Genomic DNA, 15,242 nt, shown 5'->3' on the forward strand with positions numbered 1-15,242 from the left:
AGGGCAAGTTCAGGTTAGATCTAAGGCAGAAGCTCTTCCCCGTGATGGTGCTGAGGCGCTGGCACAGGGTGCCCAGAGAAGCTGTGGCTGCCCCATCCCTGGCACTGTTCAAGGCCAGGTTAAGCACAGGGACTTGGAGCAACCTGGTCTATGTGTGAGGTGTCCCTGCCCATGGCAGGGGGGTGGAACTGGATGAGCTTTAAGGTCCAACCCAAACCAGTCTGGGATTCTATGATTCATTGTGTGCCTGTTACTGAAGTTACCAAAACACAGAAAAAAGTAATAGTGTTAACTCCATGCTCATCACCCACATCCATAACAGACATAACTTGAGAACAGTTGAAGTTGGGTGAAGAGGAGCAATTTATGGAAACAGGAATCCCTCCTTTATTACAAAAAATTCTTTCCGTAACTTCAGCCTCCCCATCTATTTTCTCCCAACTTAACAATGCCCTATACCAAAGTCAGGGAAAGCACTACTTCGCATAAAGCACAGTTAACTTCCACCCTACAAGTTGGTGGCTTGCTATCGATCAGTGCATTTTTTTTCCATCACTAGACCTGAAGCAATGCATTGACCTCAAAGTGCTCTGACATGCAAACAAAACAACGGAACAGCTATAATTGTAAGCCGAAGTTTCTATCAGTTAGTGTGCTTAGATGCTTCAAAAGGCAGAAAAATTGAATTCCTGAAGGTTTCAGCTCCTGGAGAGCTGTTTAACCATCATATGCAACCTCAGAGACCTGCCTTCCAAAACCTCGGAACTCCTGCATGCAGCAATGCCCACAAAACACAAGAGGGGCAGCAGGATTAGGACATACTCTGAAAAAAAGGCAATGATGGCAGCTACTCTCTCCCACCACATGTGAAGGAGCACTGGTACAAATGGAACAGAGAGGTACCAGGTAGTTCAATGGCAGTTCAAGGGCTCTACTGCCAGTCCAAGAATTCGTTCTCCTTTTTACTGACAAACATGTTTAATATTAAATGCATGTACAGAGTAGAAATAGGCTGAAGATGTATAAAGAGCAGATGCCCAGCCTCTCAGAGCACAGACGGTGTTCATTCCCCAAGTGACATGTGTATTAGCCCTTTTGGCAGGAGTATGAATAGGACATTTAAAGATTTAGTACTAAAACTGTGCAAGGGACTAGCAGAGAATACATGTGCACCTTGCACAGTATAATTAACACCACCACACTTCTGAGAGCATGCATATAGCCAAAAACCAAGTCAGGGGGACATCTCTTTGCATAGGCAACACCTGCCTCATCCAGCATTACTGCCATCAGCACAGAGAGCTGCAAAGTCGTCAGAAGTAACAGACTCAAGTGCACTCCACTGCCTTTATGGAAGCCAGCTACTTCAAACTGAACAACACAAGTTCATTACTGTGAGTTTACAGACTTGCTCAGACATGATTTTGATGAGGAAGCCTTAAGGAGAACTTGTACCAAGCCTAAAGGAAGGGCTGACAACAGAGACAGCCTTATCTTTCACATACACCTCACCAACTTAGAGGCACTACAGTTCAGAGGTTATTCAGACAGAAGTTTCAAGCACAGAGGATTGGGGATATTTCTTCCCCCCCCAGGGCACTTCCCTGTTACACTTCCCAATTCCCATTTTTAGGTCTCAATTTCTATTTTCTTGGTGCCACCATGTGGCAAAAACATGCATTACCATTTTCCATGCAAAAGTCCGGTCCGTTCATGGAGAGGCTACACAACCTGCAAAGCCTGTATGCTGAAAGGCAGTGTCACTTTATATGTGTGTAAGTATACATGAACGTTGTGTTCCACTTTCAGATACCACAAAGGCTTATTTAGGCTGAAAATAATCAGTGGCAGAAGACCAGAGGCATTTTGTAACAATTGCACCATCCTTATCTTTGAAAGGAGCACATTATTATCTATGTGAAATACATAACCAGGGGTTTTTACATAGCTGAAATGATTAAAGGGGGGGGGATTTATTGCAACATACACTGAATATTCACATATCGATGTTAGACATAGCACCTTCACAAAGCAACATATACTGAATATTCACATATCAATGCTACACATAGCACCTTCACAAAGCAGCTAGACTTTAAAGTGCAATACAGAGAGTTACGCATGGGGTTTTGTTGGTTTGGGTGGGGGTTTGCTGTCCTCGTAGATCCCGAGAAGGCATGTATTTTAGAAAGGCATTTGAATCAGCCCTGTCATTATAAAGAAGGCATTGCAGCCTCCCTGCCAGCTTCCAGAAGCTGCAAAGAGAACAGGACACAAAATGAGCTGATCTACCCAAATCTAGTGTAAGTACCCAGCAGAGGATGAACATTCATTTGCTTTCCACCTTCACAGCCACGCAGGGTAACACAGAGAAAGGAGTAAAAAAAGAGCTGACTGCTAGGAACTAGCCTGTGTACATTTATGTTCCAAAAGGATAAGATGCCAGTTAAAAAGCAACACATTCCCATTATTTCCTCTCCTGTATTGTACAGATGCAATGTCAGCGACTGCACTGAAGTTGCAGGTGCTGGCTATACAGCTCTACATCCATTCAGAACACCTCCACACACACACACAGAGGTACCACCATTTATCAATACATTTATCAGTAACCTCCACTGTACTAGCTGAGTGGAATCAGGGAAACAGCTCAGAATATCACACTTCTCTAAGACTCCTTGATATCTTCCTAGCCTGAAAAGCATGGATGCCAGTGCGCAGGAGTGAAGGATTAGCAGTTGTCTGAGACAGCTGGATGACTGTCTAGTTGACAGCGAAGAAGTCCTTGGAGGAAGTGTCAGCAAATTAAGCAAGAAGCCCAACTCACTCTAGTTGTTTAACAAGTTAGTGTGCATCAGTTGAGCAATCTTCTACAACACATGCAAGAAAAGCCTTTCACAACTTCAAGGTAAACTTATTACCAAAAGGGTTATCATGGATTCAAAGCCAACATGTTTAACCACTGCCGCAACTCAACTATGCATGCACAGTTACCACAGCTCAACTGATGTACAACAGCCTTCCTTGTGTTCATGCCCTAAGGGTTTAATAAAGAAAGCCTTCTGAAGCTGAAACTTGAACTGTCAGTTTAAACCTGCATCATGCAGCCTTGTATCCTGGTAAGAAGATGCGTACATGATGAAACTGGATATTCAGAAGACCATACCTGAATGGCACACAGGTCTATGAAGAAGTGTATTAGCCAAGAAAGAATAGCTGGGCTCTCCAACAGAAGGTTTGCCAGCACATTCAGCATCAAGAATGAAAAGCATTTTGACAACATGGGCAAAGAAAGATAGGATGCTATTGAAAAGCCACAACAAACAGCAAAGCAGCCACCCTACTGACATCACTGGGACTTCAAAAGGAAGAGTGGATTTACTTCTGCCAAAACATACAAGACCATTTAAGCAAAGGCTGTGCACATATCTTGGACCACACCTCTAGTTTTTATCAGTAACCTATCCATTATTTTTTTCCAGGCCCCGTTACAGCAGCTCAGCAGGTAACTTCCATTCCTAGAGCTGCTCAGAGGGTCTGGACCACCGCTGTGCATCATACTGAGATGTAGCAAAGGCTTCTGCTTGTGTGTGCTTTGGTACATTAGCATTTGAGTTCAGATCTGGAGCAGCATAATGCATCCGTGCTGTATACTGTCAAACAAAGGCACAGTTCTAATCTCACTCATTTGATCTGTGTGGGACAGACAATACAATACACAGACGCTGAAATCACTCCAGGAAAGAACAAATCTTTTCCTGTGCTTTATAGTTTTAAGCCATTGTTGGACAAAATGCAAATATATGAGGTTATCACTAGATTCTCAAGAACTGGAAATGGGGGGGGGGGGAGAAATTGTTCCCTGGCTGACAAGGTGCAAGGACACTCCACAGAAATCTGCATGTAGTTGCATCTGATGCATTAACAGTAGCTTTGGTAGAGATATATTGACCCACAAAAAGCTTAATACAGAATCCTGTTCTCCTCTAGCAGTGCAGGAATGTAAGTTTGTAGTTTGCATGCATCCTTTAGCTACAGAAGGGGAACAGTTTAGTGGAAGAAGCTAAGAGGCTGTGAGCCAAGAATAGTTCTAATCCCGTTGTGATTGGGAAGTTAACCTGAGTCTGCCTCTCCCCATCCGTAAAATGGGGATAATTAATCCTCACTTAAGCATGTAAATTAAATAATGTTTCAACAGTGCTGCAAGTGCCACATATTAATAAATGACTAGCTAATAAAAAGGGAAGAGGCAAAAGTGAAGCACTTTGTTACTTACCTGCAAATCAAAGGTTGTGCTGCGATTTCCAAAGAGGAGATAGTTGGCACTTGGAAGAGGAGACCCTAAATTATCATTCAGTCTTAGAGAGAAAGACTTCTCACTCTTGTATGCACAGCAGCTATCAGGCACATGAAAGCCACACACAAACCATTCTGCATTTCACTTCACCTCTTCATAACACAATAAGTTGATGTTAACTAAGGTAACACCGTAAACAAATACAAGTAACCAAAGGTAAGGCAAACATAATGGGGAGATCCATACCTTGAACACCTTCCAGAAGCAGATCAACCCCCTTTCTGTAAAAGCTGAAGGCAGTTTCATAATCTTCTTCCTCCTCCTTCTTCAAGGCCAGTTTTATCAGCTCTCCTGCTTTCTCCAGGTAATCTTGTTTCCCAGGTTTGGGTTTTAAGCTTCCAGAAAACAAACCATGACTTTCCCTCTCTGCTTCGGGTTTGCTCCACTCCTGCTCAGATGCCAGTGTGCTTTGTACCGGGGGTTCAGAAGTAAGGCAAAGGCCAGCAGCTCTACTGGGAGAGCTTTGGTTGGATGCCATTCCATCATCTAACTCAGCAAGAGAATCTATATCAACTGTTAGAGAGATCAGGTCGCTGTCACTGGAGAAGCCTGAAAACACAGTTAGAAAGGCATCCATTACTCCAGATCTCTCATATACCTTAGGAACCTCCAAAATTCTTTATCTCATCCAAAGACTTTAGCTTATTTTCACTTATGACACTTCCTGAGACTTTATGCACACAAGTTCCCTGCATGTAAAGCAGTCTTAAAAGTTATTAGTACCTACACAAACAGGGTTTTTTAAATCAGCTACAAACTCCACAGAACAATTGGTGTTCATGATAGTATTGGTAATGAAAAGACCAACATCTAACACCCATTTAAACTTTCAAATCCTGCTCACTGTGGGCTCCAGGAAATTACCAAAACTAACTCTTTCTGCATAATTGCTATTAGAAAAGTCTATCAGTAGGAACCAAATTACTGTTGCAAGAAATCCCAACATACTGTCTTAAATCAGTAAGATGAAGCATTCCAAAACCAGTAAATTAGGAGTTTGAATTACAAGAGAGTTACTCTCAGCTTATGCATCACAAAATGGTTTGGGTTGGAAAGGACCTTAAGATCACCCAGTTCGAGCCCCCAGCTGTGGGAAGGGACACCTCATACTAGACCAGGCTGCTCCAAGCCCCATCCAGCCTGGCCTTGAACACTGCCAAGGATGGGGCAGCCACAGCTTCTCTGGGCACCCTGTGCCAGCGCCTCAGCACCCTCACAGGGAAGAGCTTCTGCTTTAGATCTAACCTGAACTTGCCCTCTTTCAGTTTGAGCCCATTACCCCTTGTCCTATCACTACAGTCCCTGATGAAGAGTCCCTCTCCAGCATCCTTGTAGCCCCCTTCAGACACTGGAAGCTGCTCTGAGGTCTCCATGCAGCTTCTCTTCTCCAGGCTGAACAGCCCCAATGCTCTCAGCCTGTCTTCACAGAGGAGATGCTGCAGTCCCTGATCATCCTCATGGCCTCCTCTGCACTTGCTCCAACAGCTCCATGTCCTTCTTATGCTGAGGACACCAGCACTGCACACAGTGCTGCAAGTGGGGTCTCACCAGAGCAGAGTAGAGGGGAAGGATCATGCAGCATTCTAACTCATATCTACCATGTATAGCCTTCTTTGTTGCTACCATGTGGTAAAACGAACTGGCTTACACCTCTTTCACTGAAATTTGAGCAAACACATTTTATTCTGCATTTGCTATAAACTAGAAGTACGTATACTTACTGCAAGCTGACCTCCAGTAACTGAACCACTAGCAACTTCACAGGGTTATTTGGATATAAATGGCAACAAAGACATTTTACATGTACACCATTTCATTCTGTAGAGATTATTATCCACAAAAAGCATTCACTCATAAATATGACTTTCTAACAATTTAAAGGCCACAAATGTAATGGAAACAACTTCTAGATCTCACCTCCACATTCCGACTGGCTCGTAAGCGTCACATCATCAAGCCCGCTTAAATCCTTTCGAACTGAAAGGGACAAGAAGGACAAAAATGTCTCTGACATCCTTTTGTACAACAGATGATGTTCACTTGCCATCAAAATGAAAGGGCACAACCCTACTACAGGTAAAAGCATATAATATGAAACTACTCTTTGACCAGCTATCAGAGATATCCACTCAGTAACACACCATTAAAATGGTGACATTGGTATAAATTTGCCATTTCTCCTTGCCTCTGTGGTTAAAAACCAAAACACAACTGCTTGCTCAGGGGTAGCCAATTCAAACCTCAGCACTCCAACTCGCCTAATTTCAACAGCAGCAGCACTTTAATCCCCATCTCTCACTGCTCTGATGGTTTACAGCTAAGGAGACGTATAACAGGAGAGCCTTCAAAGCTAGGACCTACACATCAAGGGGAGGGGGGGAAGCTAGCCTTCACTCTCAAAAATGTCATTCCAGAATAGTACCCTGCACAAGACATACGGAGCAAGCCATGAATTTGGCAGTGCCACCTGGATATCAAGTAACAGTTTATCACCTTGGCACAGGTACCCACTGAGGCAATAAAATGGGCAACAAGGTCAAGACACTTAGCAGTGCGTACACACAGAGAAAGTAAATTCTGGGCTAACAACTGGTATCCGTTTTCTTCTGGATTATCAGGAGTCGAGAGTTTAACCCCATTATCAGGTAGTGTCCTGACTTATCTCCATAAAGTATGAGGCAGAAGCAAGGAGCTGACTCAAAAGCAGCTAATGCAAACTTTCTTCTGGATTTTGCAACCCCGGAGTTTACAGTTTATGGAAGAGGGGCACAAGGAGCAAAGCACTGCTCTTCCTTTAACACGAGTGAGCGGAAAAACACACGATGGAGAACAGATTAGCAGCCAGTCTTTGAAAAGGAAGGGACAGTGATGGTGCCACAAGACTGCTTGAGAGCAGGGGAGAGGCTGCACAGAAGACAGTGCTCCTGATCTTTTCAGGGATGGACATAAAGTGTCCACGCAGAGAAGAGAAGTGCTGGTGTAGCCCCAAGCCCCGCAAGAAAGAAGACAACCTCACCACAGAACAGCTGGAGGAAGACAGAAGATTCATTAAGCAGGGTATTAAAAACGGGCCATTCACTTGCCCATTTTAGGGATAGCAGCATCAAATTTGGGTGCAGAGGCCTGAGTATTTATAACATTTAGAAGAGACAAGTTATTTTGCTCAGTGAAGAGAAATTGCTAGCCAGAGAACGTATAGGTGGAAGCAGAACTGACTGATGGACAAAGGGTACAGGCAGAATGAATGGAAAAGCTGGGAGTTCATGGGAAGGGTGTGCTGCCCACCCAGACTAGATGAATTAGAGCAAATCCACACAGACCCAAGTTCTCCTCCCTCCATTCCAAACAAAATCATGTTTGCTCTTCTCTTGCAGCCAACTTGACCAGAAGCTGTATGAAAGCAGCTAGCATGGCACAGAGCCCGAGCTAATAAACTTTGCTTAAGGCCTGGTCTGGCACCACACAACCACAGCCATGGTTCTTCCAGTCAGCCCAAGGGGTAGGAACAGTCTGAACTGCATATGCTTGTTTCTGGGAAGACAATGTGAACATAGTAAAACAGAAGGAGGGAGGGAAAGGGCAGTGAGGAAAAAAAAAGATGAGGCTCCCAACAAACTCTCTAAAGAATCTGGCTGTTTGTATAGGAAGGCTTTTGGAGAGGAAGTTGCATATTTGAGCATTATCGCATGTACCCAGAGAAGAAGACAGAGTGACTTTCAGGAATATTGGATGAGTACAATGATGCTAAAATCAAACATAAATCCCTGTACTTGTCTGTGCCTTGTGCAATTTCACGAATGAGGAGCAGTTTCCAGGAATGAGTGGAAAGCCTGGATAACCCAGCCTCTTGAAAAGCAGGTACCCGTGAAAGCATGAGCTGCCCAGCTGCTTTTACAAGCAAGATACTTCTCACTTATCTTGGTACAAAAACATTTCTACCCCCATCAGTTTGCATCTTCCACCCTTAATGCGGGAGAGGACGCAGAGCCGAGTATTGCCACTGCCATCTAGAGGCCTTGAAGACAGATGTTTCCTTCTGTCCCTAGTCTAACCCCGGCCCAAAATTTGGTGTCAAACATGAGAAAACAGGAGCTGGAAGACATATGGGTTTTTAGAAAATATAATTCCACAAGCCACATTCGGCATCAGGAAATCCTCTGCTCACAGCTGTGGCAAGCATCCCCTAAAAGCACTCCAGCTGACTCGGAAGAAGGGTATTAAAGAGGGGTGGTTTTTTTTACTTTACAGCATTTTTTTCCTTTCATTATTTTATCTCACCTAAAGGAAGTGTTTTTCTCCTCAAAATGAGGCCCTTATGAATAAAGAAGAGAAACATTCACATGAAGCATTTTTTGAAGCACTCTTACAAGGCACAGTGTAAAGCAAGGGCATTGTCAGAACCTGGAATGTTCATTTCACATAAATAGTGCCCTTATGTCACCAGCATTTACCATAACTACCCCATGTAATTAAACAGCTCTATACCTTTCCCTTCACAGAATAAAATACTGTGGGGGAGTTATTTTATTGACATCATAGAAGACACTCCAAAATAAAACACAGAACTCTCTGCCCAAGTAGGATGTATTCTACAGCTAAGCACAAAGTTACTGACAGAGAGAGATCACAGTGGCGTATAACCTCAAGCAGAAAATAAACCAACCCCTATTAGAAAACACAAGCAGTTCCTGTTATTCAACCAGAGTTTTGCCAAAGCAAGCTCTACGCCAGAAAGACCAGAGGAACTGAAGTAGTTATGACCAAACCCCCTCCCAACTAAGTGTGTTTGTATAATCATGTGTATTTGTACACGAGCATAAAACAGTTCCAAATAACCTGAAGAGTTGGAAATGAATTTTTTGGAAGACAGAAGGACCAAAACTTAACTCAGAAATACATAAATATAGAATCATAGAATCAACTGGGTTGGAAAAGACCTGTAAGGTCATGAGGTCCAACTTTTACCGCTGCACTACCTATAAGACTGCATGGTACTTGGCAGATGATTATACACAGAGATGCTTCAGCTAGCTCAGCCTCCAGAAGCAGGCAAGAAGCCCCAGCACAGCATTTATTTGGGCTGATGGACCCTACCTTATAGCTATACTATTATTTACTGCAAGTGAAGTGCCACTTCACTCTACACATGGTATCCAAGTCAGCACATCCATCTTCACACTGTGCTAAGGAAATGCAATCACAGGAAAAGAGACACATCCTTCATTGCCACTGCACAACCAGAAAGCATTAGCAAGTTAAGGGAGGGATTTCCAGTTTTCAACTGAACAGATCACACACAACCTCTCATTCTTTCAATGGGGAGCTCTTTTCAGCAAACAAAAACTGCCATCAGTTTCTCGAGAGAATTTAACAACTTGCTTACCTCCCAAACCCTGCAATAGGCTTTCTCATTCACCACTCCAATATGCTCAATCCAGGAGGCATACCTGGACTTTTAAAATACAACACCTATTCTCTTCTGGATTTACTAAGCACTGAAAGCACGGGGACACCCAGAGCATGAACAGCTGAATGAGAACCCTCTGAAATTAATGGGACAGTTCAACTCCTAGATCTATTTTTCATGCTCTAGTCAAATTCAGTCATCTTTCCATTTATTGATCAACCTCAAAATGGTTTTAAAGTTCTCTGCAAATTTCTACAGCTTGAGACCTGGGTCATGATTAGTAGCAAACACTACCACAGTGTTTGCCCAACCTTTTGGAAGCAGGCAGGATTATGTATGTTTAAACTAGAGGGTTCAGTTAGCACCAAAAGCAGTTCAATTTGAGCAATAGAACACTAGGACTTCTGGAATGAACTAGACAAACTCCCAGAAAACTTTCTGTGAGAAGTAAACTTCCAGCAGTGCAGACAGAGCTCTTCTGAGCCTAACTTCTCCTTTGTTAATCTCGGCTCTGGCATTTCTGACATACCAAGCAAAGAGAAACTGGAAGCCAATGCCCCACAGATATGGCACTTGTCATTTATCATAGAATCCCAGACTGCTTTGGGTTGGAACGGACCTTTAAGCTCATCCAGTTCCAATCCTTGGCACGGGCAGGGACACCTTTCACTAGAGCAGGTTGCTCCAAGCCTGTGTGTCCAACCTGGCCTTGAACACTGCCAGGGATGGGGCAGCCACAGCTTCTCTGGGCACCCTGTGCCAGCGCCTCAGCACCCTCACAGGGAAGAGCTTCTGCCTAAGAGCTCATCTCAGTCTCCCCTCTGGCAGGTTAAAGCCACTCCCCTCATCCTGTCCCTACAGGCCCTTGTCCAAAGCCCCTCTCCAGGTTTCCTGTACCCCCTTCAGGCACTGGAGCTGCTCTAAGGTCTCCTCTTAAGGATCCTTCTCTTCTCCAGGCTGAACCAGCCCAGCTCTCTCAACCTGTCCCCATTGCAGAGGAGATACAACCCTTGGAGCATCTCCACTGCCTACTCTGGACTCACTGCTTTAAAACAGATCACACTACAGGGTTACATGAGAAAAGCAAGCAAACCTTCAGAGCTGCAGTCAGACAGGTTGTCAGTCAGAGAGTCAGACAGAGGCTCAACAGGACCGATCAGTTCAGAGCCATCATGCACCTCTCCACCCTGCAAAGAAAGAGGGAAAGGAATTATTTAGCTGCTGTGCTCTATGAAAAGTCTCACTACACAGAAGCAATAGACAAAATTAACTTTCCTAACCAGTGAATGCTCCATTACTTTAGAGTTAATGTATTTAATTAAACTCTGTAAGCCTGCAAAATTAAAACAGGGGTTTTGGTTAGGCAGTGTCTGATTGCCACAGACTATCCAGGTATCTAAACAGTCAGCCTACTGCAGCCTGAGAGTCCTGAGCCATAACAGGCTGCAGCACGTCTGCCTGAAATCCCAGAGTTTAACAGGGAGAAAAAAACCTGATGCTCCTGCTCTCTTGTGGTACATATACTCTGTGCTCTTCAGTGGTGTTCCCAAGCTCAGCAGGTCTCCCACACCACAGTGTTTGCCCATCAGACTAATGTCCCACCCATGACCCACTATCTTGAGTCCAGTCATGGTCAAAACTGGACACAGAAGGAAGATAAGGCCATCCCAGCCTAGGAGGTGGACATTATTCCCTCCCAAGCCTGAAAGGAATCAAAGGCAAGTGAAGTAACAACAGGAACAACTGATTGCACTAGAAAGCACCTAAATATTTCTTTCATAAACTTCTGCTTCACATGTCAGGTGAATACTTCCCACACAACTTCAACAGAAACTGCACCATTTCCAAGGCGCTATTACAAATGGGCATTGCTAATATATTCTGATCTAGCCCAGGACATCTTCACACTAGCCAGTCAGTTTTTCTGGAGTGTATAGTACACAGATACACACAGCACTCCCTTCAGCTGTTTCTAAGACTTCGTTGTCCAAGTCTCTCTCTCCATGGCTATTTGCACAGCAATCTGAAAAGGCACAAAACCACCCCTGAGCAGAGCTAAAGGACATGGCTGAGCTGGTGACAGATCAAAACCTAAAGCTTTCTTACAGGAAAATATGATACAAGGGCAGCTGACAAATAAGCCTAAATTATTACACTTGCATAATTCCCCTTGTTAACACACTTGCTCCTGTAAAAACTAACGTCTTGCTAGTTTTACTGATTCCCTTGCAAAGCCCAAAAAGGTCCATTGGAAGGCTAAACCGAATACTTTTGTTGAGCAAAGGAGGGGAAGAGAGCTCTGAACAAATACCCCAAAACACGGAGGTATTTCCTAAGAACTGAAAAGTGCAAATGCAAATAAAGTGAAAAGCAAAATATCCTAACTTAGACTCCCAATCTCTGTTGCCACCAAAGCTTTAAGAAAACTGATAGTTTAAAGAACTCTGCACCATGAAAACAAGTAATGATTTGTAAGCTTTGCTCTTGTTTTGCTTTAGCATATGTATCATTTAAACATACTTAACACATTAATACACTTATGTCCCATCCCAGCCAGATAAGCATGCCCTTAATTCCAGGGAATTACTATCATGTTTACATGTAAATTTATGTTTATGTGTTTGCAGAATGCTGGAGTAAGCTACCAAAAATAAAGAGGTTTGAAAGAACTATTGAAAACAAACTACTTCAGATGTAATAAGGAGGAAATCTGGATCAACTTATCATTGTTTTGGAGAGTGGTTCTTACAACACTGTACAAGCAGCACATTTGACTAGTTATATGCCAGATTTGCTGTCATGGACCTTAATCCATAACAGGCCATAAGAAATCAGTCTAGGGAGTCTTCCCTCCTTTGGTTTGAAACTATGAATGCTTAAATAAAACATAGAAAACAGTGACAATATTTGTATAACTTCCCACTGAACACCTGGATTTAACATCCTGGGTTTTGCTCATCATTCAATAAACAAGAATTCCAAATTCTTTCACCTGAAGTTCCTGTAAAACTTTCCACCTTGTAGAGATATAGCATGAGGGGGGTTTTAAGCCTTATTTCCAGAGTGAATGGAAAACTCACAGTCACTTCCCAAAGCATGTCACATCAGCTCACCGTCACGCCACGGTTTATGGAGTAAAGCAGAATCAGCACTGTATCTTATTCAGATCAGTAAGAAGCAAATATGTCTGCAAATACTAACAAACCTTAAAAAAGTCTTCAAGCTGTTTGCTGTTATAGAGAGCAGGGATGTTGGCAGAAAACTGCAACAGATCTTCAGCACATTGCCTTCTTTCTTCAATCACGGTTTCATCGAATCGCCCTGGAACAGACACATAGCTTGACAGTTTTACAAGTAAGTACACAGTTATTTGCTGTAATAACTACAATAAAGAAAACACAAGGCAAAAGCAACCTTCTGGAGACAATGCCCCGAGTCTATGAAAGTCATTCCAATGCGTCAAGAGAACACAGCGAATCTTCAAACTTCCTATTCTCAATTGTCCCTTGAGTCCCGTCTTCTGCAATCCACTCGGATGATGAAAGCTGGCAGCTACAACAAGAATCCTTCGCCCTCTCATCGTAAGAATATGGGAGGCAACAGTCTTCATTAGCCAAGAGACACTAACGGATGTCCAATGTTATCTAACAATAAATGAGACACGCACAATTTGACAATATGCCAGTCAGCGTCAGCCTTGATTACGGCCCGAATCCTGGAAGGAGCTGAGCAATCTTCACATAGTCTCAAGAACAACACACAATATGAGCGGATAGTAAACAAAGTATTGCTAAAAGCCCCCAAACAGATCATCATTTCCAAGGTGCCAGTTATGGAGGAGACAAAGTGGAGGGGAGATGGTGAAGCCCTGCTACCAGGCACTGAAGCTTTCCTCTGAAGTAGCCCCATGCACACAGGGTCTCATCTCCTCCTGGATTCAAGAGGTAAACAGAGCCGGAAAGCAGCTCATTTACTAACAACGTATGATCCTTCCCTTTTTCCCACCCTGCACCCAAGACATTCCAATTAGGAAAAAACCCATCTTTAAAAAACAATCCCACAGTTCACCTGAAGAGATTTGTTTCTCAGGAGAAAACCCTTGGATCACTACCTTAAATTCACATTCTTCACAATCGCACACAACTTATTTTAGCTTTTCATATCAACATCACTTTGTTGTTGAAATAGTTACAAGTTTACAAAAGAAAAAGGGCAGAGGTTAACAGTAATAATTGGAGGAGGACAGAACAGATACTGGAACAGCTATACAGAGGGGAAAAAAGGACTGGGAAGACAAGTTCAAGAAACAGTATTGCTATAACAGCATGACCGGAAAAATAAGAACCACCTGTGACAGCTCTTGTGGCATTAACCTTTGAAGAGGACAAAAGAAACATTGAATACAAAAAGCAAAATTCATTTATACTCGGAGCAAGCAAAAAAAAAAAAAAATAATCCCAGAAGAAAGTATCAAAGCAGGATTCTTTCCAGAAATTCTCCAAGTAAATAGCTCCTGCCCATGTGGTACCAGAAAAAAGGAAAGTAACACTAGAAAGACACACACATCCAAGATCACAAACAAAGCTTTTGGGGGTTATTTTTCTGGGAAAGAAAAGAAAAGACATCATTGGGCTAATTTGCAGCTGGATCAGTTCCGTGACTTGTTCACCTTGCCCTTTCAGCTGCACAAACATTAGCAAGCTGTACAAAAGAGCAAGCAACAAGCAAGCAAAAAGGCAGCAAAGGCAATGCTACCACATTGAGCGGCAACACTGAAATCAGGCTCATTAAACTGCTCATCAAACTTCCTGTGTCTTCAGAGCAACACTGGGGTGCCCTAAAGCTTTTGTTTCATCCCATGCAAAACAGGACATCAGCTCCCCTCACTACAGCACAGCAGCACAGGCCAGTTAAATGAATCTACAAAATGACATGAACACTGTTATAATGCAACAGAAAAACGAATCACAAAGAAGTAAACACCTAACAAGGCCAGAAACGGGAAGCATCTGAGATTTTTCCCGATTTCCCAGGAACCTTTCCCCATTCTAATTCATCAAACCCAAGAAAAACTCCTTTTCCTCATCCACATCATCCCAGTACTTCCAGTGGACACGAGATGGGCACCGTGTCAGGACCAGCCTGGCAGGGTTCACCGATTGCCCAGGCAGCTGCAAACCTCATGGGGATGAGCCTGCCTGGCCCTTGGTAGCCCCACCAAGCTTCTCACTCAGCTGGTGCTCCTCAGACTTTAGAGAACTAGAATTACATTTGCAACTGCACCCCCACTCATAATTAGCTGATATTAGCCACGTGAGTAAGAGGTTTGACTTCGACAGCACAATTACATAAGGTTATTTTCTTAGGAAGCTGAGCTGAAAACAAAACACGTTTGAACAGAGCCACTGAGACATTAGTCACTGTCACATTTTCCAGCTCATCAGCATCATGATACACTATCAGGACAACTGCTTACAG

At 43.3% G+C, this 15,242-nt stretch overlaps 1 protein-coding gene across 14 annotated transcripts in view; it reads right to left on the bottom strand.

Moving 5' to 3' along the window:
• The window catches only part of RPS6KC1 (ribosomal protein S6 kinase C1), a 91,486-nt gene that overhangs the window by 59,957 nt on the left and 16,287 nt on the right, over positions 1 to 15,242 (bottom strand). For 9 of the 14 annotated variants that reach the window (XR_009747240.1, XM_061475426.1, XM_061475425.1 and 6 more), the window contains 4 exons: positions 12,970 to 13,085; positions 10,858 to 10,951; positions 6,275 to 6,334; positions 4,544 to 4,906 (listed from right to left, as the gene is read on the bottom strand). Coding sequence is in view for 12 of the 14 variants with exons in the window: in XM_061475426.1 (XP_061331410.1) it covers positions 4,544 to 4,906; positions 6,275 to 6,334; positions 10,858 to 10,951; positions 12,970 to 13,085 (633 nt within the window). In the remaining 2 variants the exon portion in view is untranslated. Of the gene's footprint in view, positions 1 to 4,276; positions 4,470 to 4,543; positions 4,907 to 6,274; positions 6,335 to 10,857; positions 10,952 to 12,969; positions 13,086 to 15,242 lie in introns of those variants that run through there. The other 5 variants (XM_061475429.1, XM_061475432.1, XM_061475436.1 and 2 more) reach the window with 3 other exon arrangements.

Source organism: Pezoporus flaviventris, unplaced genomic scaffold, assembly GCF_033815535.1.
Source record: "Pezoporus flaviventris isolate CSIRO_AGI_PZ_B2104156 unplaced genomic scaffold, CSIRO_AGI_Pfla_v1 ptg000083l, whole genome shotgun sequence".
Lineage (NCBI taxonomy): Eukaryota > Metazoa > Chordata > Aves > Psittaciformes > Psittacidae > Pezoporus > Pezoporus flaviventris.